At 41.2% G+C, this 26,605-nt stretch overlaps 1 protein-coding gene across 2 annotated transcripts in view; it reads right to left on the bottom strand.

Moving 5' to 3' along the window:
• The window catches only part of ELAPOR2 (endosome-lysosome associated apoptosis and autophagy regulator family member 2), a 215,435-nt gene that overhangs the window by 50,532 nt on the left and 138,298 nt on the right, over window positions 1-26,605 (bottom strand). For both annotated transcript variants that reach the window (XM_069587760.1, XM_070292381.1), the window contains exons 6-8: window positions 22,118-22,223; window positions 12,883-13,035; window positions 12,182-12,270 (exon numbers count right to left, since the gene is read on the bottom strand). In XM_069587760.1, the coding sequence (XP_069443861.1) occupies window positions 12,182-12,270; window positions 12,883-13,035; window positions 22,118-22,223 (348 nt within the window). The remainder of the gene's footprint in view (window positions 1-12,181; window positions 12,271-12,882; window positions 13,036-22,117; window positions 22,224-26,605) is intronic.

The following is a 26,605-nucleotide window of genomic DNA, read 5'->3' as shown; positions in this document are numbered from 1 at the left end:
GTTCACTTTATTCCAAAAGTGCCCTAAGTTTCTCTGCAGACTATCTTCCTGGTGTTGAGACCCAGCCCTCACTACTCTCTTCCTTTCCCCTTTCTACAGCCCACATCATCTTGCTTTGCACTTAGTGATGGTAAAACAAAAATGTTACTTTTTTAGTTGAATATCTCTAGCTTCACATTTCAATCACGTTATTTCATACACTGGTAGCTGTTCTCTGAGTCTTTCCAAATAACCTGAGGTTAGACTACAAGAGCCATAGCCAAACTATTTCCTCCTGAGGCTTCTAGGCCCTGTCACCTGTGTTCTAAATGACAGGATTAAGGTCTCCTCTACCTTCATGGAGGGTAGTCTTTTAAACTTTTCTTCTCACACATGTGTGTACCCAAAAATAAAACAAAATACAACTAAGTAGCTACAAGTCAGCCAAACCCAGAAATTGTGATTATAAAATTCTTATCTTTTGGAACTAGAAAGAAACATTAAGTGAGTTAGCCATTTCAAAACAAAATGTATATGCTCAGCGGAAAAATAGAAAAGGCAGTCTACATGCAAAGAGAAAAATCACTCAAGTTCTTTCACAGCTGAACATGCTTTTTAAAAATAGGCTAAAATTTGTTTCATATGTTCAGCTGAAAGTACCATTTCTCCTTGAAAGCAATGATAAGTCTAGTATTGAAGCAGGAGAATCAAAATTAAAGACAATTCTCTATAGTTGCTGCTGCTGCTGCTGCTGCTAAGTCACTTCAGTCGTGTCCGACTCTGTGCGACCCCATAGACAGTAGCCCACCAGTAGCTCCCCTGTCCCTGGGATTCTCCAGGCAAGAACACTGGAGTGGGTTGCCATTTCCTTCTCCAATTCTCTATAGTTATTTCCAGTTAATAATAAATCATATATAGTAAGCCCTTGAGGCCACTCAATTTTATTCTCAATTATTAATAAATTACCTTATCTGATGAAGGCTACTTAAGAACATAGTTTAAAAACTAGATGTCTCAACAGAATTATAAATAACTGTTGTTTGGGTTTTTTTGTTTTTTTTTTTTTTTTACAATTCTACATTTATGGCCTATGTCATGATACAGCTTAACCAGCCACTTCAACCATCTGCCTTTCTCACCATCTGCAAAAATGATTGCTATTCTTGCTGGAGTTTCCTAAATAGCTGAAAAAATTAATTAGATCCTGTATCCAACAGAAGCTCTCAATTCCTCTGAGAAAGACAATATAAAATTCAGAGAATGTAAGCAAATAAACACTTTATGTTTGGGGGATTCTCTTTTTTAAAGTCTGGCTTAATAAGTATAGAAAACAAGTCTCTAATGATGATCAATTCACAAATTTGCTGATTTATTTTGACATTAACTAAAACTGCACTGAGTTACGTGTGAGGTATTGCGCTATTGGGAAGAGATGGCTCCCATATGCGAGTGGGTGTGGTGCTGAGGCTGTGCACTGAAGGCTCATCCTGGAGGCTTTGTGCAATCTTCCCCACCATTTCAGGAGCTCAGTTATATTATGCACAAGCTTGTAAATGAGGAAACTTCAGATAAGAGCCCCAAAGTCATACACAGCTAGTAAATGGTAAACTAGCACTAGCCAAGGAGAGTTGGTTTGGTGAAGGTAAAAATAATAAAAAAAATTTTTATTGATTTTAGACAAACGCCTTAACCACATGATTTTCAAACCAAGCACAGTATATGTTTAAAATTTAGAAAATGTGCACCACCTTTAAACACTTGGAAGTCAAATTGCAAATGCTCTGTAGTAAAAGTTTTCTTTGCAAAGCCTCTTGCTTCACATGCAGATTGATTCTGTGCCTCTCTAATGCGGACAGATGCTTTCAAGTGTGGCTGACTGAGGAAAGATAATGATTAATATTAATGATATTTAGTACCAGACGGCTGACAGTGCAGGTGAAAAACCAATAATCAACTCATTCTTTGGCAAGTTGAGATAAAATTATGAAATGCTTTATGAAACTAAAACCCTAATAGAGCAAAACTTAGCAGATTGCCATTAAGGCTACAGAAGAGCTGTAAGATCTGTGTATACTTATATTAAGCATGAGTAAAACATGTTTTAAAGAGACGCATTGGAGGTATCAATTGGAAGCTGGTTTTCACATAAAAATACCATTCAAATTTGAGACTGGGTTTGTTCACGGTTGACAGGTTTCTCCCTTTGGAAGTCTCTGCACAAACCCACCAAACCCTTTGCAGACTGACAACTCATCTAAGCTAAATTACATGTGATTTAAAAGGATTTACTGATTGCCACTCCGGCATCACAGCCGTGTGCGTCATGATGTTCTAACTCGAAAGTTTTCAGGCAGACAGTCTATCACTCACCTCTCTGCCTCTCCCAAACCTTGATCCTCTCCAGCTGCAAACCACTGGGCACTTATCACCACTTCTCTTAGAAGTACCACACCATTCTGCCAAGGTGTGAAGGACCCCTCCTTCAAGGTCGGGCTCAACATCCACAAATGCTCTAGGCTGGTCCTCAGCCCACACTTCAATGCATCAACATTCACTAAGATTCCTTTTTTATGAAGCCTCTGCTGCTGTTTTTCCTTGTCATTTCCTCCCTGTCTCTTCTCTAAATGCTTTAAAGCCTGGGTCCTATTCTTCCATTATGTGGAAGACACCATGGGGATCTAACATTGTCCTGAAGGTTCTAGCTGGGGCTTTAGGTAAGAAAATGTTCTAAAATTAAATACAATAATAATAATAAACTGAATCGACACTATACATGGATGACCTTATGGTATGATAATTACATCTCAGTAAAGCTTTCTTTTGGAGAAGGCAATGGCACCCCACTCCAGTACTCTCGCCTGGAAAATCCCATGGACGGAGGAGCCTGGTGGGCTGCAGTCCATGGGGTCACTAAGAGTCACACACGACTGAGCGACTTCACTTTCACTTTTCACTTTCATGCATTGGAGAAGGAAATGCAACCCACTCCAGTGTTCTTGCCTGGAGAATCCCAGGGACGGGGGAGCCTGGTGGGCTGACATCTATGAGGTTGCACAGAGTCGGACACGACTGAAGTGACTTAGCAGTAGCAAAGCTTTCTTTTCAGTAAAGATGTTAAAGACGACTTGTGAAATTTTTAAATTCAGAAATCCCTAGTCACTGAAAAATTTTCCATCATCCTAATTAAGAAACAAAAGCTCCAAGTACATTTCGCTTGCTTTTTATTCTAAGACTTTCTTTCAAATGCTTAAATTTAATATTCAGGAAATTCTAAGTATCTACTACATGTAGAAGAAAGCATTGTAGGAAATTTAAATATTAGTGAGACAAACTGTTCTGAAAAAGGTTTACAAACCTCTGTTTGTAAGAGAAAGATTTACAAACTACTATAATATAAAAAGAAAATATATGAAGAGGATACAAAAGCATCAGATTGGAAAACAACAGAGTTGATTAGAACTCTAGTCTTAAGACATAGCCACAAATAGCTATGACCTTAAAAAAATTATTTAATCTCATTAAGCCTCAGTTTTCTCATTTTCAAACCGGGTATACTGAAGTCCAGTTACACAGCTGTTGAAAAAATAACTGGAAGCAATGCTTGAATATACACACAAAGCAAGCATGTAGATCAATATGTAAATGACACCTGCTTCTGCTATTAACACTATCACTACTATTACTATTATCATCATCATCATTTCCAAGAGAAACATGAAATGTCATGGTTATTCAAAGGAAAGAGATAAAATCTCTTTTGGACTAGTAGGAAACATCAGAAAGATGATCACCAGTCCACCATTCAATGGGGTCTTTCCTCCAATCTGAAAAAAATATTTCTAGTAATTTCAATAATATTTCATATGAGTACTTATCTACTTCTTTTCTCTGGAGTCTTCCCATTTTGTCAAAATTTCCTCAAGCCTCTACAGAGGACAGAACACAACACTCTAACTGTGTTAATCACACATTCACTTACTAATTCTCTCATTCATTAACTCATTCAAAAGATAATTCACTACCTTCTGCATTCTGGGTACTCTGCTGCTGCTGCTAAGTCGCTTCAGTTGTGTCCAACTCTGTGCGACCCCATAGACGGCAGCCCACCAGGATCCTCCGTCCATAGGATTTTCCAGGCAAGAGTACTGGAGTGGGGTGCCATTGCCTTCTCCATCTGGGTACTCTACTACACCTAAAATTGTTATTTTTTATTAATTAAGAACATATTTCTGTCTATGGGAAGCAGAGAGTTTGGTGAAGGAAACAGTCATCTTTACAAGTATTTGCAATAAAGTGATCTCATATGAAAGACTCTAGAGAGTGCCATGGACTGCAAGGAGATCACACTGGTCAATCCTAAAGAAAATCAACTCTGAATATTTCGGAAGGACTGATACTGAAACTCCAATACTTTGGCCACCTGATGTGAGTAGCTGACTCACTGGAAAAGACCCTGATGCTGGGAAAGACTGAAGGCAAAAGGAGAAGAAGGCGGCAGAGAATGAGATGGTTGGATAGCATCACCAACTCAATGGACATTAACTTGAACAAACTCCGAGAGATAGTGGAGGACAGGGAAGCCTGCAGTGCTGCAGTCCATGGGGTTGCAAAGAGTTGGACATGACTTAGCGACTGAAAAACATATCAAAGTATTGCAAATGTTGATCATCACATAAGTATCAAAAGAGGTATCTACAAAATCTGCGGGAATTCCCAGGATTTCAAGACAATCTTGCCAGATCTACATTATTTAAGAGTGGTGTGTTCTGGAATCTATGCAGAATCACTCTCATTTTATTGTGCTAACAGACAGTATCTCTTTCTCTTTTGGAACTACCTTGTGTGGTGATGAAAGGAACTGGGAGCCACATGGTCTAGCCTTCCCAGCCGTAGACATTAGCAAGTGAACTAAGCAGTATAACCAGAGTAGCTCACACTACTGGACAGAATGTCTGCTTTGAGATGGGCTCAAGATTCAATCAGGGCCAGTATTTTCAGAAACTTTGTTCAGCCTTCCTTTGATCAAATTCTGTGAGGATGATAGTGGCTGGAATGGAGATATCAGAGTATATTTGGCACCACAGAAAGAAGCTATCTGAGAAGGAAATCAAACTGAGCCAAGAAAATCAGTGAGAAGAGCAAAAGAAAGGCTTGGTAAAACTGTTTGCTCTGTGATAACTTCCCCAGTCACATGAGTCAAGGGACTCCTGCCCTGCCTGTTCCCACTCAAATTCTGAAAAGTATTTTTTAAATTCAATACATTAATTTCATAATTATCTCCAACTACAGAAGCCAAACTGACATGGTATGGAGCCTGAGTGTGACCAGATGTGGGGGTGAGAGTAGGGAGTTGCACTGGATACAACTCATGACATAAGCAAGTGCTAGAGTAGGCATGCTTTCATAGCAGGGAGTGAACTTGAAATTTTCATGTGTGCTTTGTTTTTTAAAGGTTGTTTAGAACCCACATTTTACAAATGTTGCATGAGGTATACCTATATAGCTGTATACAAACACATGCAAAGATTCAATGCTTGAGATCTGAGCCCAGAAGAATGTTGACTAGTTGACTGGATAACAGACAAGTATTCCTCAAGAGAGGGCATCTTTTAATATTAACAAAACTTTTGATAGAGCTTCTCATTATCTCCCTGTGGATAAGACAGAGAGCTGTGGACCAAATGATACGATTAGTGGATCTATGGCTAGATTAAGAACTATATGTAAAACATTTGATTTTATAGATTTTTTTTATAAACATTTCACCCAGGTTTTACATACCTCTGAAGCCTTCCCTGATTTGGTCAGAGCACCCAAAAGCTCAGACTTCTCTCCTGTAGCACTAATAATGATCAGAAATAATGACTCATTTTCTATGACAGATTAACTCTTTTTCTAAAGTCTAGACCAGACGTTCCTAAATTACTGAGATCTTGGACCAGCAGAGTCAGAATTACCTGGGAACTTCTGAGAAATGTACATTATCAGGCCATGCCCTGGATCTACTGAAATAGAAAATCTGGGACAGGAACCTCCAGGGGAGTCTGATGTTCACCAAAGCTGAACAACAACTGCTCTGCAGTCTATGGAGACATGTATCTTCTTCTGTCTGTCCTTACTTGGCTCTGCCCTCATCACTCAGCACTTTGCATATAACTAGTGCTCAGTAAAGATTCACTGAATGAATGAGTGAATGAGTAGACACTCCACATTTTTCATGATGTGAATGAGAGTCTATTAATCAGGATTAGAATGGTTCCAGTTACCAATTAAAATTTTCCTTAAAAGTGTACCCTATAGGCAGGCAGCATACTAAAAAGCAGAGACATTACTTTGTCAACAAAGGTCTGTCTAGTCAAGGCTATGGTTTTCCAGTAGTCATATATGGATGTGAGAGTTGGACTATAAAGAAAGCCAAGTGCCAAAGAATTGAGGTTTTTGAACTGTGGTGTTGGAGAAGACTCTTGAGAGTCCCTTGGACTGCAAGGAGATCCAACCAGTCCATCCTGAAGGAGATCAGTCCTGGGTGTTCATTGGAAGGACTGATGTTGGAGCTGAAACTCCAATACTTTGGCCACCTGATGAGAAGGGCTGACTCATTTGAAAAGACCCTGATGCTAGGAAAGATTGAGGGCAGGAGGAGAAGGGGATGACAGAGGATGAGATGGTTGGATGGCATCACTGACTCAATGGACATGGGTTTGGGTAAACTCCAGGAGTTGGTGATGGACAGGGAGGCCTGGCGTGCTACAGTTCATGGGGTTGCAAAGTCGGACATGACTAAGCGACTGAACTGAACTGATAGGCAGGAAGCAAGCAAATAACTAAGTTTCAAAAACTTGAACATTCCTATGTCATATGAATTATAATGTTCAAAATCTGTATACCTCAAGAGCCATTTCCCTTGATGATGCTCTCCAAGCAAGGGGACAATAAGATCCAGAAGAGCATGACAGGACAATAAGAGTCAAAAGACAGTCGATGAATGCCCTGGGAAACATCATTAAGCCACCAGCAAATTGCCAGGCTACTCAAAGCAAGAATAAATAACTCTTCAAAAGATGAAACCAGAACAAACGAAAATGTAATAAAATTGGAAAATATTCGAATGGATGTGTATAATAGACATGTCTTCACTATACATGTTATCTAATTAAGTTCCTACTGCTTTTTGTTCACTTCTAAAGCTAGAAACCTCTCTCTTAAAGTAAGACTTAAATCAGTTTTTAAAGAATCAGTGATATAAAAGAGATAGTTAACAAGGACCCACAGTATGGCACAGGGAATTCTACTCAGTACTCCATAATGACCTATCTAGGAAAAGAATAAAGAGTGGATATATGTATATGTATAACTGATTCACTTTACTATATAGCAGAAACTAATATAAGATTGTAAATCAACTATATGCCAATTGAAATTTTTTAAAAAGAATCACTGAATTTATGGAGTGCCGGTACACTGTTTTGCTATTTATCAAGAACACAAAAAGACCATAATTTGTGTGTATCTGTGTACACAATATGCCTGTGGGTGTACACATGTGCCCACATATGTGTGTGTACGCATGTATGTGCACGCAGTACACTCTATATTTAATATGTCACTCTACTTCTTTAGTTCAGTTCAGTTGCTCAGTTGTGTCCGACTCTTTGAGACCCCATGAATCGCAGCACACCTTCTTTAAGCACAGGCCAACTAGATTTTATCATTCTATTCACTGACATCATTACTCACTGACATAATAAAAACATGATTTTTGAATATTTTTATTATAGCGAAAACAAGATCCATTTGTATACTAGATCTTATTCATTCACGGTTCAGTAATGTTTTTATTGCTGTTCAGTGCTGCTTAGTTCAGTCGCTCAGTCATGTCCAACTCTTTGTGACCCCATGAACCACAGCATACCAGGCCTCCCTGTCCATTACCATCTCCTGGAATCCACCCAAACCCATGTTCTTGAGTGGATGATGCCATCCAACCATCTCATCCTCTGTTGTCCCCTTCTCCTCCTGCCCTCAATCTTTCCCAGCATCAGGGTCTTTTCAAATGAGTCAGCTCTTCTCATCAGGTGGCCAAGTACTGAGTTTCAGCTTCAACATCAGTCCTTCCAATGAACACCCAGGACTGATCTCCTTTAGGATGGGCTGGTTGGATCTCCTTGCAGTCCAAGGGACTCTCAAGAGTCTTCTCCAACACCACAGTTCAAAAGCATCAATTCTCAGTCATGTCCAACTCTTTGCAACCGCACAGACAGCAGCACACGAGGCCTCCCTGTCCTTTACCATTACCCGGAGCTTGCTCAAATTCATGTCCATTGGGTCAGTGGTGACATCCAACTATTTCATCATCTGCCATACCCGTCTCATCCTGCCTTCAATCTTCTTCAGCATCAGGGTCTTTTCTAATGAGTCAGCCCTTCACATTAGGTGGCCAAAATATTGGAGATTCAACTTCAGCATCAGTCCTTCCAATGAATATTCAGGGTTAATTTCCTTTGGACTGACTGGTTTGATCTCCATGCAGTTCAGGGGACTCTCAAGATCTTCTCCAGCACCACAGTTCAACAACATCAATTCTTCAGTGCTCAGCCTTCTTTACAGTTTAATTAAAGACTAGTGTTCCAAAGAATAGCATGGAGAGATAAGAAAGCCTTCCTCAGTGATCATTTTAAAGAAATAGAGGAAAACAATAAAATGGGAAAGAGTAGAGACCTCTTCAAGAAAATTAGAGACACTAAGGGAAAATTTCATGCAAAGATGGGCACAATAAAGGACATGGACCTAACAGAAGCTGAAGATATTAAGAAGAGGTGGCAAGAATACATAGAAGAACTATACAGAAAAGGTCTTCGTGACCCAGATAATGAAGTGATGTGATGTGATGTGGTGTGATGTGATGTGATGTGAAGTGAAGTCAAATGACGTGATCACACGAATGTGTGATCACTTACCTAGAGCCAGACATCCCGGAATGTGAAGTCAAGTGGGCCTTAGGAAGCATCACTACAAACAAAGCTAGTGGAAATGATGGAATTCCAGCTGAGCTATTTGAAATCCAAAAAGATGATGCTGTGAAAGTGCTGCACTCAATATGCCAGCAAATTTGGAAAATTCAACAGTGGCCACAGGACTGGAAAAGATCAGTTTCCATTCAAAAGCCAAAGAATGTTCAAACCACTGCACAATTGCACTCATCTCACACACGAGCAAAGTAATTCTCAAAATTCTCTAAGCCAGGCTTCAACCGTACATGAACCAGGAACTTCCAGATGTCCAAGCTGGATTCAGAAAAGGCAGAGGAACCAGAGACCAAATTGCCGACAACTGTTGAATCATCAAAAGAGCAAGAGACTTCCAGAAAAACATCTACTTCTGCTTTATCGATTACACCAAAGCCTTTCACTGTGTGGATCACAAAAAACTATGGAAAATTCTTCAAGAGATGGGAACACCAGACCACCTGACCTGCCTCCTGAGAAATCTGTATGCAGGTCAAGAAGCAACAGCTGGAACTGGACATGGAACAACAGACTGGTTCCAAATCAGGAAAGGAATATGTCAAGGCAGTATATTATCACCCTGCTCATTTAACTTATATGCAAAGTAAGTAAGTAAAGTCACTCAGTCGTGTCCGACTTTTTGTGACCCCATCGACTGTAGCCTACCAGGCTCCTCCCTCGATGGGATTCTCCAGGCAAGAGTACTGGAGTGGGTTGCCATTTCCTTCTCCAGGGGATCTTCCCAACCCAGGTATCGAACCTGGGTCTCCCGCATTCCAGGCAGACACTTTAACCTCTGAGCCACTCAGCCATGCAGAGTACATCATGCCAAATGCCAGGCTGAATAAAGCACAAGCTGGAATCAAGATTGCTGGGAGAAATATCAATAACCTCAGATATGCAGATGACACCACCCTTATGGGCAGAAAGTGAAGAAGAACTAAAGAGCCTCTTGATGAAAGTGAAAGAGGAGAGTGAAAAAGTTGGCTTAAAACTCAACATTCAGGAAGCTAAGATCATGGCATCTGGTCCCATCACTTCATGGCAAATAGATGGGGAAACGATGGAAACAGTGACAGACTTTATTTTCTTGGGCTCCAATATCACTGCAGATGGTGATTGCAGCCATGAAATTAAAAGATGCTCGCACCTTGGAAGAAAAGCTATGACCAACCTAGACAGCATATTAAAAAGCAGACACATTACTTTGCCGACAAAGGTCCATCTAGTCAAAGCTATGGCTTTTCCAGTAATGTATGGATGTGAGACATGGACTATAAAGAAAGCTGAGTGCTGAAGAATTGATGCTTTTGAACTGTGGTGTTAAAGAAGACTCTTGAGAGTCCCTTGGACAACAAGGTGATCAAAACAGTCAATCCTAAAGGAAATCAGGCCTGAATATTCATTGGAAAGATGCTGAAGCTGAAACTCCAATACTTTGGCCAACTGATGCAAAAAACTGACTCACTGGAAAAGACCCTGTTGCTGGGAAAGATTGAAGGCAGAAGGAGAAGAGGACTACAGAGGATGAGATGGTTGGATGGCATCACTGACTCAGTGGACATGAGTCTGAGTAAGCTCTGGGAGTTGGTGATAGGAAAACCTGGCCTGCTGCAGTTGATGGGGTAGCAAGGAGTCGGACACGACTGAGTGACTGAATTGAACTGAACATAAAATAAATTTAATTTGCCTTACTCATCACAAAAGAAAGTTTAGCCAACAAAAGTTTAACTAAAGAAACATTATTCCAAATTACTTTCAACTCACCTTAATGGAGGAAGGCACAGAAACCCACTCCAGTATTCTTGCTTGGAGAACCCCCATAGACAGAGAAGCCTGGCGGGCTACAGTCCATAGGGCCACAAAGACTCAGACACAACTGAAGTGACTTAGCATGCAATGGCTTTCTGCATATATTTTCTAAATAGAAATAGCTCTTACTTGGCCATTAACGACATTCAACATCATAGTCCATACTTCATAAATCCTTGCTCTTTAAAAGCTGGTTAACATTACTCTTCTGACTGAAATTAATAGATGCACTTCTAAATGAAAATGTCCATAATTTAAACTGTCCTTCCTTTGACCTATTCTAAGTACTTGCTATACTGTTAATATAAGAATATACTTTGTCTTAAGTATTGGAAAGTAAATTTAAAAAGCTTAAGGACTAAGGGTAAGATAAACAATTATATAAATATAAAAATTACAGATTAGAACCTAAGGACAAAAATCAATGTCATTATTTCAAAGATGCACACATACACAAAGAATGTTGCATCACAGCCACCTTAATCTCAGTTTCTCCTACTAACATAGACTGGTAAGGCTAACTTTTTAATTAAGACAATGGCAGGTCAACTGCAGAGTTTGAGTTTGTATCCTTCCTCTGGCTAAGTGCCATTTATATGGTAATTAATTTGCATTTTCTAAATGCAATTACATAGCAATCTGCCATAACTGCACCAACCTATGGCTGCATGGTTTTTATTGACTGAACCTACTGAGTAACCAAATAATTAAAGAGAAGTTAAACATTATCTTCATTCTGTGGGTCACAGAACACATTTTAAGGCTGTGCTCTCCTGATACTAATATTCCTGAAAAAACTTAACTGTTTACAATAGCAGTAACTGACTGAGCACTCACTACGCACCAGACACTGTGTTAGGGAACCTTAAATTGAGTATCTCATGTATTTTCATGGCAGCTCTATGAAGTAAGTACTGATATTACTCCCATTGTACAGGTGAAAAAATCTGAGACTCAGAGCACACAACATAGCACTATAAGCAGTGTTAGTCGCCGTCGTGTCTGACTCTTTGCAATCCCATGGATCCCCATGTGACCCTGCTAGGCTTCTCTGTCCATGGAATTCTCTCCCAGGCAAGAATACTGGGAGTGGATTGCTTCTCTAAAGGAACTTCTCAGCCCAGGGATCAAACCCTGGTCTCCTGCATCACATGCAGATTCTTTATTGGTTGAGCTACCTACAGGGACGACCTAATAAGCAGCAGAAATGAAAATCAAAGCCAGAAAGGTGGACTTAGGAGTCTAAATTTTTAAATTTCCTCTGTGCTACTTAAACACACGTGCTATATATCTGCTCATTTAACTAAGGAACAACCTGTAGTCTGTTCAAAATAGGAAAAGAGGTGGATAAATGAGGGATGTAGATGACTGAACATAGCCTGTACCTTTCCTTCCTCATCACATGGAGTGTGGATCTGGAAATAGTCTTTTGAGGTACACGGAGGGCGTTCCATACACTCGCTGGATCCTTCTTCTGCAACACAAGAATGCATTTCAGAAATGAGTCATTTATGTTGTGACTCTACAAAAAAGGCAAATATGAACAAGCAAACAAACAAAAAGCAGACAAGTGAAAAGTAAAAATAATCTTGCAAGAAGAATTTACGTAGAACTAGTTAGGCCTAGAGCAAATGAAGGCCTGGATTTTTATTTTTCCTAGAGCAATAAAATGTTTCCAAGGTACATAAGAAGCATATCATAGCTTTCTAAGAAAACATTAGATTTCCTCCATTATCACTGCATGTTGTAAATCTGGAACAAATTAAGTTTCTAAGTACATCTCCATGCCAACGAATCATCTAAAAGTACAATATGAATTTTTTTTAGGCAAGTATAAACATATCCAAAACAGCTACCTGGGGGTTGTGGAACAGAAAACATTACAGACAAAAAGAAAACTTCTGCAGTAAGAAGTAATTAGAAGTCCTATTTTATCCACTAAGTATGAATTCATTTCAGGACTTTGGTTTCTGGCCCACCGTTTTCATCACATTGTGTGTGATTTCTGGCTTACAACCAATACACTGTCCACAAACATAACTTTAGCAGAAAAGATCAAAGAGTATACACTGGAGACTCATCTTACCTGAAAATTGGGAGTCCTCATCACACCTGATGCATTCTTTGGCTCCCTTCTCAGAATAGGTGTTTCTGGGACACACTTGGCAGATGAACGAACCTGGTTTGTTGCTAAAGGTGCCGGGCTTGCAAGGAAAGCATTCTGATGTGTAGGCCACCCCTGTGTGGTAATGGGAAACAGAGCATGGAGAGAGGGCCCTGTACCACCCCTGTGTGGTAATGTAAGAAAGAGCATTAAGGCAGGACATTGTATCACCCCTAAGTGGTAACGGGAGACAGAGCATGGAGGGAGGGCCTGTGTCACCCTGTGTGGTAACGGGAGACAGAGCATGCAGGGAGGGCCTGTGTCACCCTGTGTGGTAGTGGAAGAAAGAGCATGGAGGGAGGCCCTGTGTCACCCTGTGTGGTAACGGGAGACAGAGCATGGAGGGAGGGCCCTGTGTCACCCTGTGTGGTAACGGGAGACAGAGCATGGAGGGAGGGCCTGTGTCACCCTGTGTGGTAACGGGAGACAGAGCATGGAGGGAGGGCCCTGTGTCACCCTGTGTGGTAACGGGAGACAGAGCATGGAGGGAGGGCCTGTGTCACCCTGTGTGGTAACGGGAGACAGAGCATGGAGGGAGGGCCTGTGTCACCCTGTGTGGTAACGGGAGACAGAGCATGGAGGGAGGGCCCTGTGTCACCCTGTGTGGTAACGGGAGACAGAGCATGGAGGGAGGGCCTGTGTCACCCTGTGTGGTAAAGGGAGACAGAATATAGGGGAAGGGCCCAACAGCAACAAATCAGTGTGTCCTTGCTTCTGCTACCAGAAGTGAAAGAGAAATATTAATAGTAAGCTCAACCCAGGTCTTTTATATACCATTAATTCAACATCACAAATGTATTTACTGGTTGCAGAGAGCTGGGATGCATACTGAATTGAACAATGAAGTATAGTGAACAGTTAAGAGATTCAGATTTGATAGAGGTATATAATCAGTGTGAGATTCCACAGCAAGACGGCGGAGTAGAAGAACACACACTCTTCTTCTCCTGCAAGAACTCCAAAATTGCAATTCACTGCTGAGCAACTGTCGACAGGAGAATGCTGGATCCCACCAAAAAAATATACCCCACATCCAAGGGCAAAGGAGAAGCCCCAGCCAGACAGCAGGACAAATGAAATCACATTTAGAACCAAACCCCATACCCACCAGAGATGCTCAGAGGGCTCAAACAAAACCTTGTGTCCACCAGAAGACTCCTAAGAGACTGAGCCAGACCTGCCTTTGAGATCTGCCTTTGAGTGTTTGAGTGTCTCCTGTGGAGGTACGAGTCAGCAGTGGCCTGCCACAGAGGCAGAGGCTCTGGGTGCAGCAGACCTGGGTATGGCATAAGCCTTCTTGGAGGAGGTCGCCATTAACCCCATCATAGAGCCACAAGAACTTACACAGGACTAGGGAAACAGACTCTTGGAGGGCACAAACAAAACCGTGTGTGCACCAGGACCCAGAGACTCCACAGAGACTGAGCCAGGACTGTGTTTGTGTGTCTCCTGCAGAGGTATGGGTGGTATGGGTCAGCAGTGACCTGCTTCAGGGGCAGGGGTTCTGGGTGCAGCAGACCTGGAAAGGGCATAAGCCCTCTTGAAGAAGGTCACCATTAACACCACCATAGAAGTACCAGAGCTTACACAGGTCTGCAAAAAGAGACCCTGGAGGGAACAAACAAAACCTTTTGCACACTAGGACCCAGGACAAAGGAGCTGTGACCCCACAAGAGACTGACCCAGACTTGCCTGTGAGTGTCCAGGAGTCTTCAGCAGAGGCATGGGTCAGTGATGGCCTGGTGCAGGGTTGGGGGCACTGGCAGCACATGCATGGGACATTTTGAAGGAGGCCACCATTATCTTCATTACCTCCACCATAGTTTGGCCTCAGGTCAAACAACAGGGAGGGAACACAGACCCATCCAACAATAGGAAATTGGATTAAAGATTTACTGAGCACGGCGCCACCCATCAGAACAAGACCCAGTTTCCCCTCAGTCAGTCTCCCCCATCAGTAAGCTGCCATAAGCCCTTTATCCTTATCCTTCAGAGGGTACACAGAATGAAAAACACAACCACAAAAAACTGATCAAACTGATCACATGGACCACAGCCTTGTCTAATTCAATGAAACCATGAGACACGCCATGTAGGGCCACCCAAGACACATGGGTCATGGTGGAGAGTACTAACAAAATGTGGTCCACTGGAGAAGGGAATGGCAAACAACTTCAGTATTCTTCCCTTGAGAGCCCCATGAACAGTATGAAAAGACAAAAAGATAGGCCACTGAAAGATGAATTCCCCAGATCAGTAGGTGCCCAATATGCTACTGGAGAACAGTGGAGAAATAGCTCCAGAAAGAATGAAGAGATGGAGTCAAAGCAAAAATAAAACCCAACTGTGGATGTGACTGGTGATGGAAGTCCGATGCTATAAAGAACAATATTGCATAGGAACCTGGAATGTTAGGTCCATGAATCAAGGCAAATTGGAAGTGGTCAAACAGGAGATGGTAAGAGTGAATGTCGACATTCTAGGAATCAGTGAACTAAAAGGGACTGGAATGGGTGAATTTAACCCAGATGACCATTATATCTACTACTGAGGGCAAGAATCACCTAGAAGAAATGGAGTAGCCCTCATAGTCAACAAAAGAGTGTGAAATACAGTACTTGGGTGCAATCTCAAAAATGACAGAATGATCTCTGTTCGTTTCCAAGGCAAACCATTCAGTATCACAAAAATCCAAGTCTATGTCCCAACCACTAATGCTGAAGAAGCTGAAGTTGGACAGTTCTATGAAGAACTACAAGACCTTCTAGAACACCCAAAAAAGATGTATTTTTTTCATTTTAGGGGACTGGAATGCAAAACTAGGAATTAAAGAGATACCTGGAGTAACAGGCAAATATAGCCTTGGAGAATAGAATGAAACAGAGCAAAGGCTAACAGGGTTTTGCCAAGAGAATGCCCTGGCATAGAAAGATCCTATTTTAATAATACAAGAAAAGACTCTACACATGGACATCACCAGATGGTCAATAGCGAAATAAGACTGACTATATTCTTTGCATTCAAAGATGGAGAAGCTCTGTTACTTCAGTTCAGTTCAGTCACTGAGTTGAGTGTTTACACTTTGTGACCCCATGGACTGCAGCACGCCAGGCTTCCCTGCCCATCAACAACTCGGAGTTTACTCAAATTCATGTCCACAGAGTCAGTGATGCCATTCAACCATCTCATCCTCTGTCAACTGTTCTCCTAACACCTTCAATCATTCTCAGCATCAGGGTCTTTTCCAATGAGTCAGTTCTTCACATCAGGTGGCCAAAGTACTGAAGCTTCAGCTTCAGCATCAGTCCTTCAAATGAATATTCAGGACTGATAGGCTTGAGGATTGACTGCTTTGATCTCCTTGCAGTCCAAAGGACTCTCAAGAGTCTTCTCCAACACCACAGTTCAAAAGCATCAATTCTTCGGCACTCAGCTGACTTTATAGTCCAACTCTTATATCCATACATGATTACTGGAAAAACCATAGCTTTGACTAGATGGACCTTTGTTGGCAAAGTAATGTCGCTGCTTTTTAATATGATGTCTACATTGGATATAACTTTTCTTCCAAGGAGCAAGTGTCTTTTAGTTTCATGGCTGCAGTGAATTTGGAGCCAAGAAAATAAAGTCTGTCACTTTTTCCATTGTTTCCCCATCTGTTTGCCACAAAGTAATGGGACCAGATGCCATGATCTTTGTGTCTTGAATGTTGAGTTTTAAGCCCATTTTTTCACTCTCCTCTTTCATTTTAATCAAGAGGCTTTTAGTTCTTCTGCACTTTCTGCCATAAGGGTGGTGTCATCTGCATATCTGAGCTGATTGATATTTCTCCCAGCAATCTTGATTCCAGCTTGTGCTTCATTCAGTACAGCATTTCTCATGATGTACTCTGCATATAAGTTAAATAAGCAGGATGACAATATACAGCCTTGACGTACTCCTTTCCAGATTTGGATACAGTCTGTTGTTCCATGTACAGTTCTAACTGGAGCTTCTTGACCTGCATACAGATTTCTCACGAGGCAGGTCAGGTGGTCTGGTATTCCCATCTCTTTCAGAATTTTCCAGTTTGCTGTGATCTACATAGTCAAAGGCTTTGGTGTAGTCAAGAAAGCAGAAGTAGATGATTTTCTGGAATTCGCTAACTTTTTCAATGATCCAACAAAGGTTGGCAATTTAATCTCTGGTTCTTCTGCCTTTTCTAAATCCAGCTTGAACATCTGGAGATTCATAGTTTACGTACTATGGAAGCCTGGCTTGGAGGATTTTGAGCAATACTTTACTAGCATATGAGATGAGTGCAACTGTGAGCTGGTTTGAGCATTCTTTGGCATTGCCTTTCTCTAGGATTGGAATGAAAACTGACCTTTTCTAGTCCTGTGGTACTGCTGAGTTCTCCAAATTTGCTGGCATATTGAGTGCAGCACTTTTACAGCATCATCTTTTAGAATTTGAAATAGATCAACTGGAGTTCCATCACCTCCACTAGTTTTGTTTGTAGTCATGCTTCCTAAGGCCCATTTGACTTTGCATTTCGGGATGTCTGGCTCTAGGTGAGTGATCACACCATTGTGGTTATCTGGGTTATGAAGATCTTTCTTGTATAGTTCTTCTGTGTATTCTTGCCACCTCTTCTTAGTATCTTCTGCTTCTGTTAGGTCCATACCATTTCTGTCTTTTATTGTGCCCATCTTTGCATGAAATGTTCCCTTGGTATCTCTAATTTTCTTGAAGAGTTCTCTAGTCTTTCCCATTCTATTGTTTTTCTTTATTTCTTTGCATTGATTGCTGAGGAAGGTTTTCTTATCTCTCTTTGCTATTCTTTGGAACTCTGCATTCAAATGGGTATATCTTTCCTTTTCTTCTTTGCCTTTCACTTCTCTTCTTACACAGATATTTGTAAGGCCTCATCAGACAACCACTTTGCTTTTTTGCACTCCTTTTTCTTGGGGATGGTCTTGAACACTGCCTCCTATACAATGTCAGAAACCTCTGTCCATAGTTCTTCAGGCACTCTATCAAATCTAATCCCTTGAATCCATTTCTCACTTCTCATAAGGGATTTGATTTAGGTCATTCTAAATGGTCTAGTGGTTTTCCCTACTTTCTTCAATTTAAGTCTGAATTTGCCTTTTCATACTGTTCATGGGGTTCTCAAGGCAAGAATACTGAAGTGGTTTGCCATTCTGTTCTCCATCTAGATTGCATATTGCAAAGCAGAGACATTACTTTGCCAATAAAGGTCCGTCTAGTCAAGCCTATGGTTTTTCCAGTGGTCATGTATGGATGTGAGAGTTGGACTGTGAAGAAGGCTAAAAGTCAAAGAATTGATGCTTTTGAACTGTGGTGTTGGAGAAGACTCCTGAGAGTCCCTTGGACTGCAAGGAGACCCAACCAGTCCATTCTAAAGGAGATCAGCCCTGGGTGTCCTTTGGAAGGAATGATGCTAAAGCTGAAACTCCAGTACTTTGGCCACCTCATGTGAAGAGTTGACTCATTGGGAAAGACTCTGATGCTGGGAGGGATTGAGGGCAGGAGGAGAAGGGGATGACAGAGGATGAGATGGCTGGATGGCATCACTAACTCGATGGACGTGAGTCTGTGTGAACTCCGGGAGTTGGTGATGGACAGGGAGGCCTGGCATGCTGCGATTCATAGGGTTGCAAAGAGTCGGACATGACTGAGCGACTGAACTAAACTGAACTGAAGTCTGAATTTGGCAATAAGGAGTCCATGATCTGAGCCACAATCAGCTCCCAGTCTTTTCTTTGCTGACTGTATAAACTTCTCCATCTTTGGCTGCAAAGAATATAATCAATCTGATTTCGGTGTTGGCCATCTGGTGCTATCCATGTGTAGAGTCTTCTCTTGTGTTATTTGAAGAGGGTGTTTGCTGTGACCAGTGCATTCTCTTGGCAAACTCTACTAGCCTTTGCCCTTCTTTATTCTGTACTCCAAGGCCAAATTTGCCAGATACTCCAAGATTTCTTGACTTCCTACTTCTGCATTTCAGTCCCCTATAACAAAAACATCTCTTTGGGGTGTTAGTTCTAGAAAGTCTTGTAGGAGTAGCTCTATACAGTCAGTAAAAAAAAAAGACCAGGAGCTGACTATGGCTTAGATCATGAACTCCTTATTGCCAAATTCAGACTTAAATTGAAGAAAGTAGGGAAAGCCACCAGACCATTCTGGTATGACCTAAATCAAATCCCTTATGATTATACAGTGGAAGTGACAAAGAGATCAATGGATTAGACCTGATAGAATGCCAAAAGAACTATGGGCAGAGGTTCGTGACATTGTTTAGGAGGCAGTGATCAAGATCATCCCCAAGAAAAAGAAAAGCAAAAAGCCAAAATGGTTGTCTGAGGAGGCCTCACAAATAGCTGAAAAAAGAAGAGAACCAAAAGGCAAAGGAGAAAAGGAAAGGTATATCCATTTGAATGCAGAGTTCCAAAGAATAGCAAAGAGAGATAAGAAAGCCTTCCTCAGTGATCAATGCAAAGAAATAGACGAAAACAAGAACAGAAAAGACTAGAGAACTCTTCAAGAAAATTAGAGACACTACGGGAACATTTCATTCAAAGACGGGCACAATAAAGGACAAATGGTACAGACCTAACAGAAGCAGAAGATATTAAGAAGAGGTGGCAAGAATACACAGAAGAACTATACAAAAAAGATCTTTATGATCCAGATAGTCATGACAGTGTGATCACTCACCTAGGGCCAGACATCCTGAAATGCGAAGTCAAATGGGCCTTAGGAAGCATCACTATCAAGAAGGCTGGCTGTGGAGGTGATGGAATTCCAGTTGATCTATTTCAAATCCTAAAAGATGATGCTGTGAAAGTGCTGCACCCAATATGCCAGCAAATTTGGAAAACTCAGCAGTGGCCACAGGAATGGAAAAGGTCAGTTTTCATTCCAATCCCAAAGAAAGGCAATGCCAAAGAATACTCAAACTACCACACAATTGCACTCACACACGAGCAAAGTAATGCTCTAAATCCTCCATGCCAGGCCTCAACAGTACGTGAACCATGAATTTCCAGATGTTCAAGCTGGTTTTAGAAAAGGCAGAGGAACCAGAGATCAAATTGTCAACATCCGCTGGATCATAGAAAAAGCAAGAGAGTTCCAGAAAAACATCTATTTCTGCTTTATTGACTACACCAAAGCCTTTGACTATGTGGATCAAAACAAACTGTGGAAAATTCTTCAAGAGATGGGAATACCAGACTACCTGATCTGCCTCCTGAGAAATTTGTATGCAGGTCAAGAAACAATAGAACCGAACATGGAGCAACAGACTGGTCCAAATAGGAAAAGGAGTATGTCAAGGCTGTATATTGCCACCCTGCTCATTTAACTTATATGCAGAGTACATCATGAGAAACGCTGGGTTGGAAGAAGCACAAGCTAGAATCAAGATTGCTGGGAGAAATATCAGTAACTTTAGATATGCAGATGATACCACCCTTATGGCAGAAAGTGAAGAAGAACTAAAGAGCCTCTTGATGAAACAGGAGAGTGAAAAAGTGGGCTTAAAATTCAGATTCAGAAAACGAAGATCATGGCATCGGTCCCATTACTTTGTGGCAAAGAAATGGGGAAATGATGGAAACAGTGACAGATTTTACTTTCTTCGGCACCAAAATCACTCTGTTAGTGACTGCAGCCATGAAATTAAAAGACACTTGCTCCTTGGAAGAAAAGTTCTGACCAACCTAGACGGCATATTAAAATGCAGAGACATTACTTTGCCAACAAAGGTCCATCTAGTCAATGCTATGTTTTTTCCAATAATCATGTATGGATGTGAGAGTTGGACTATAAAGACTGCTGAGCACTGAAGAATTGATGCTTTTGAACTGTGGTGTTGGAGAAGACTCTTGAGAGTCCCTTGGACTGCAAGGAGATCAAAGCAGTCAATCCTCAAGTATATCAGTCCTGAATATTCATTGGAAGGACTGATGCTGAAGCTGAAGCGCCAGTCCTTTGGCCACCTGATGGATGAACTGACTCACTGGAAAAGACCCTGATGCTGAGAAAGATTGAAGGCAGGAGGAGAAGGGGTTGACAGAGGATGAGACTGTTGCATGTCATCACCAACACAATGGACGTGAAGTTGAGTAAGGTCCAAGTTGGTATGGACATGGTAGCCTGGCGTGCTGCATTCCATGGCGTCGCAAGGAGTCCGACACAACTGAGTGACTGAACTGAACTGAATCAGGGTATAAGCTCAGCTATCAAAACAACTTCATTAATCAGAAATGGAGTAAATTATGATTCCTTCCAATTCTGTATCATTCTCTTCTCGCTGTGTCTACCAGTTCCCTTTTTCTCCAATGCTCACTAGTTACATACAGACAAGACCCACAGACCCAGGGAAAAGCTGACTTTTCTTCAGGTTTGTAAGTCCAGGTATCACCAGCAGATGTCCCTATAACTAATGAGTTAGCTTCACAGCTGCTGCTGCTGCTGCTAAGTCGCTTCAGTCGTGTCCGACTCTGTGCGATCCCATAGACAGCAGCCCACCAGGCTCCCCCATCCCTGGGATTCTCCAGGCAAGAATACTGGAGTGGGTTGCCATTTCCCTCTTCAATGCATGAAAGTGAAAAGTGAAGGAAGAAGCACAATTATACCATAGTAAAATGTAAATCAAAGTTAAATAAAAGAGAATCACTGCTTTAAGTAAAAGTAGCTCTGATAATGAACCATGCCAGAGCATACTGTCCACTCTCAGGAGTCAGAAAATGCAGTTGGTTAAGAGAGGCAAAAGGTGTAGGAGACAGGCCAAGATATTTATTTCACTGTTATTTTTATGGATACAATCGTGACTTGTATAAGTACTATGCCAGCACAATGAAGTCTTGAATGAAGAGTAAGCTATTAATAAAGATTGTTTTCTTTTATTTCAAGACACCTACAATTGTCATTATTTTTTACTTTCTCACACAGATTAAATAATTCAGTTTAGAGATAGGAAAAACAAACAGCCAACTTGCCAGAAATAAAACCAGAGTCTCTAGGCCAATATGATGCCTAACCTGCTAATTTTTGTCCCATATCTCCTTGAACCAATGAAACCAACAATGTAGTCGATATTTTAAAATGGGATAGGTGACTACTAAAAGAGACAGATGTGAAATACCTTCAATCGTGATATTTTTTACCAACACTGGCTTGACTGCCTTGGAACCCATAAGGATGCCTGTAGTTCTCCAGTACAGTATGTTTGTGCCTGATTTCAACATTACCTGTAAAGAAAACACAAGACACTCAGGTCAGATGAACCATGCTACTTCCAACCATACCTATATCAAAGTTAATCCCCTATATACTTTTCAACACATTATAATGAAACACGATTATCTGGAACCCACAAATTTAAATCAACTACTTATTGAGACTTAAGCTTTGCTTAAATTCACATTTTGTAAAAAAAAAAAAAAAAAAAAGTTTGCCAACCCCAAAAATACAGTAAAGAGGGAGGAACAGAAAAATCTTCAAGCGTGGAAGAAGATAAAATGAATTTCAAATCATTTGCATGAAGACTTGGTTTATATTTAAAAGACTCAATTTAGATTGTGAGAGGCACTTAGCCCAATTACATACTGATTGCTGTCACTATTCATAAGTAAGTCTCTGGGCTCTGAAAACAAAAAGGTAATAGAACGAGTTTGCTTCCTTTTAAAATTACTTAACAAACAACACTTTGACAGCAACAAAAGAAAAATAAGACTGCTCTTATAGAATAGCCTGATTTGACTCTATGGCTCCATAATGTAAATGATACAATGTCTAATATTTGCTTCCTTTGCCACCAGAACATTTTTATCAAATTACTTTTCCAATCAATTTCATGCTGATTCAGTCAAGTAAACTAATGAAATTAAAAGATGCTTACTCCTTGGAAGGAAAGTTATGACCAACCTAGAGAGCATATTAAAAAGCAGACACATTACTTTGTCAACAAAGGTCTGTCTAGTCAAGGCTATGGTTTTTCCAGTGGTCATGTACGGATGTGAGAGTTGGAATATAAAGAAAGTTGAGTGCCGAAGAATTGATGCTTTTGAACTGTGGTGTTGGAGAAGACTCTTGAGAGTCCCTTGGACTGCAAGGAGATGCAACCAGTCCATCTTAAAGGAGATCAGTCCTGGGTGTTCATTGGAAGGACTGATGTTGAAGCTGAACTCCAATACTCTGGCCACCTGATGCAAAGAGCTGACTCATTGGAAAAGACCCTGATGCTGGGAAAGATTGAGGGCAGGAGGAGAAGGGGATGACAGAGGATGAGATGGTTGGATGGCATCACCGACTCAATGGACATGGGTTTGGGTAGACTCCAGAAGTTGGTGATGGACAGGGAGGCCTGGCATGCTGTGGTTCATGGGGTTGCAAAGAGTCAGACACGACTGAGCGACTGAACTGAACTGAAGGGTGTTTTGCTTTATCATTTGCCACCCTTATTCTTCTATGGAGTCTGCCTGGGCGAATTCAAGCAATATAAAATTAAAACATATCTGACTACCTCACCCTGCCAGAGAGTCAGAAAAGCAGTACATTAAATATTTTTTCCTTTGTGTTAAGTCTTTGTAAGTGAAGAAAGCATATTTGCTGCCAAGGGTTACTTGTACCTTCAAAGCCCAGAGGACCGAAAGCTTAGGTGAATGGATCTTAATTGGTACTAATATCACTTCCAGGCATAGAGATCAAAAAAATTATTTTGAAAGGATGCATTATATTAATCACTCAAGGATGAGGTATCTGCTACAGCACAAAGGCAAGGATTGATGGTCACTTATTGAAACAGTGTTCAATCTACACGGCAGGCACTATGTTAGGCCCTCCCTATGTATCCTCTCAATGGACATGAGTTTGAGCAAACCCCGGGAGATGGTAAAGGACAGGGCAGCCTGGCATGCTGCAGTCCATGGGGTCACAAATAGTCAGACATGACTGAGCGACTGAGTAACAAATGTATCCTCTCATTTAACTCTGCAAGATTGGTCCTATTTCTCATATGAACTATTAGAGTCAAAAAGACAAAGTCAGTTGCCTAAAGAAATACAATGACTATAAACCAGAGCTGCTGTTGTTGTTTAGTCGCTATTTCTGATTTTTGCAACCCCATGGACTATAGGCTGCCAGGCTCCTCTGTCCATGAGATATCCTAGGCAAGAATACTGGAGTGCTTTGCCATTTCCTTTTCCAGGGGACCTTCCCAACTCAGGGATCAAATTAGGGTATAGTACTTTACCATGTTGTGTTCGTTTCTGCTGTACAGTAAGTGAATCAGCTATATATGCACACATATTCCCTCTTTTTTGGATTTCCTTCCCATTTAGGTCACCACAGAGCATTTGGTAGAGTTTCCTGTGCTATACAGCAGGTTCTCATTAGTTATTTATTTCACACCTAGTAGTGTATATATGTCAATCCCAATCTTCCAATTCACCCCACTCCCTTCCCCCCTTAGTGTCCAAACGTTTGTTCACTACATCTGCGTCTCTATTTCTTCCTGTAAAAAGGTTCATCTATACCATTTTTCTAGATTTTAAATCCATGTCTCACTCCAAAGGGACAGTGCCTCAAATAATAACAGATTCAGAGACTGTGTTACCTAATAAATGCCTTCAAACACTCAGGGTTGTCCTTAAAGAAATAAGCAGTTTGCCAGACACAACCAGAAAGGGTAGAATTTTGAACAATGGGTAACAGATAGAAAGCAGCTTTCAGTTCCAGACATGGATGAATTTTGTGATATGCAGAGCTGTGCAGAACTGGGCTCAGAACAGTCCCCAACAAGACAAGTTTGAAAATCACTTCTTGGGGTGACTGCAGAGAAACCTGGATAAAAGAAGCTCAGTTCAGTTCCATTGCTCAGTCGTGTCTGCCTCTTTGCAACCCCATGGACTGCAGCACACCAGGCTTCCCTGTCCATCACCAACTCTGGAGCTTGCTCAAACTAATGTCCATCAAGTCGGTGATGCCATCCAACCATCTCATTCTCTTCATCCCCTTCTCCTCCTGCCTTCAACCTTTCCCAGAATCAGGATCTTTTCCAATGAGTCAGTTATTCACATCAGGTGGCCAGAGTACTGGAGTTTCAGCTTCAGTACCAGTCCTTCCAATGAATATTCAGGACTGATTTCCCTTAGGATAGACTGGTTGGATCTCCTTGCAGTCCAAGGGACTCTCAAGAGTCTTCTCCAACACCACAATTCAAAAGCATCAACTCTTCAGTGCTCAACTTTCTGTATAGTCCAGCTCTCACATCCATACATTATTATTGGAAAAGCCATAGCTTTGACTAGATGGACCTTTGTTGGCAAAGTAATGTCTCTGCTTTTTAATATGCTGTCTAGGTTGGTCATAGCTTTTCTTCCAGGGAGCAAGCGTCTTTTAATTTCATGGCTGCAGTCACCACCTGCAGTGATTTTGGAGCCCCCAAAATATAAAGTTTGTCACTGTTTCCACTGTTTTCCCATCTATTTGTCATGAAGTGATGGGACCAGATGCCATGATCTTAGCTTTCTGAATGTTGAGCTTTAAGCCAACTTTTTCACTCTCCTCTTTCACTTTCATCAAGAGGCTCTTTAGTTCTTCTTTGCTCTCTGCCATAAGGGTGGTATCATCTGCATATCTGAGGTTAATGGTATTTCTCCCAGCAATCTTGATTCCAGCTTCTGCTTCATTCAACCCAGCGTTTCTCATGATGTCCTCTGCATAGAAGTTAAATAAGCAGGGTGACAATATACAGCCTTGACATACTCCTTTCCCGATTTGGAACCAGTCTCTTGTTCCATGTCCAGTTCTAATTGTTGTTTCTTCACCTGCATATAGGTTTCTCAAGAGACAGGTCAGGTGGTCTGATATTCCCATCTCTTGAAGAATTTTCCACAGTTTGTTGTGATCCACATAGTCAAAGGCTTTGGCATAATCAATAAAGCAGAAGTAGAAATTTTTCTGGAATTTGTTTCCTTTTTCTATGATCCAATGGATGTTAGCAATTTGATCTCTGGTTCCTCTGCCTTTTCTAAATCCAGCTTGAATATCTGGAAGTTCACGGTTCATGTACTGTTGAAGCCTGACTTGGAGAATTTTGAGCATTACTTTGGTAGCGTGTGAGATGAGTGCAACTGTGCAGTAGTTTGAACATTCTTTGGCATTGCCTTTCTTTGGGACTGGAATGAAAACTGACCTTTTCCATTCCTGTGGCCACTGCTGAGTTTTCCAAATTTGCTGGTATATTGGGTGCAGCACTTTCACAGCATCATCTTTTAGGATTTGAAACAGCTCAACTGGAATTCCATCACATCTATGGTTAGCTTTGTTCGTAGTGATGCTTCAAACTCAAGGATCCATCCAATGCCAAGAGTCACTGATTATCTTTCATGTGATTACCACATCTGTAAACCTACATACCCAGAGGTTCTGTATATTAATTCTGAGTAGACTTCATTCCTGTTAATGCCTCCCTTGAAAAGCAGGACAGTTGAAGTGTGATAGGAAAGAGCAGGGAGAGGGAGCTAAGGAGAAAAGAAAAGGAAAGAAAATAATACTAGAAAGAGCCTGAGTCCATGAAACTTAGGGGCAATTTCTTCCCTAACTAGAAATTTCTAGAAATTAAAAGATA

Source organism: Ovis canadensis, chromosome 4 (genome assembly GCF_042477335.2).
Source record: "Ovis canadensis isolate MfBH-ARS-UI-01 breed Bighorn chromosome 4, ARS-UI_OviCan_v2, whole genome shotgun sequence".
NCBI classification, from domain to species: domain Eukaryota; kingdom Metazoa; phylum Chordata; class Mammalia; order Artiodactyla; family Bovidae; genus Ovis; species Ovis canadensis.
Note: the sequence above shows the minus strand (reverse complement) of the source record. Positions and strands in the feature narration are given on the sequence as shown.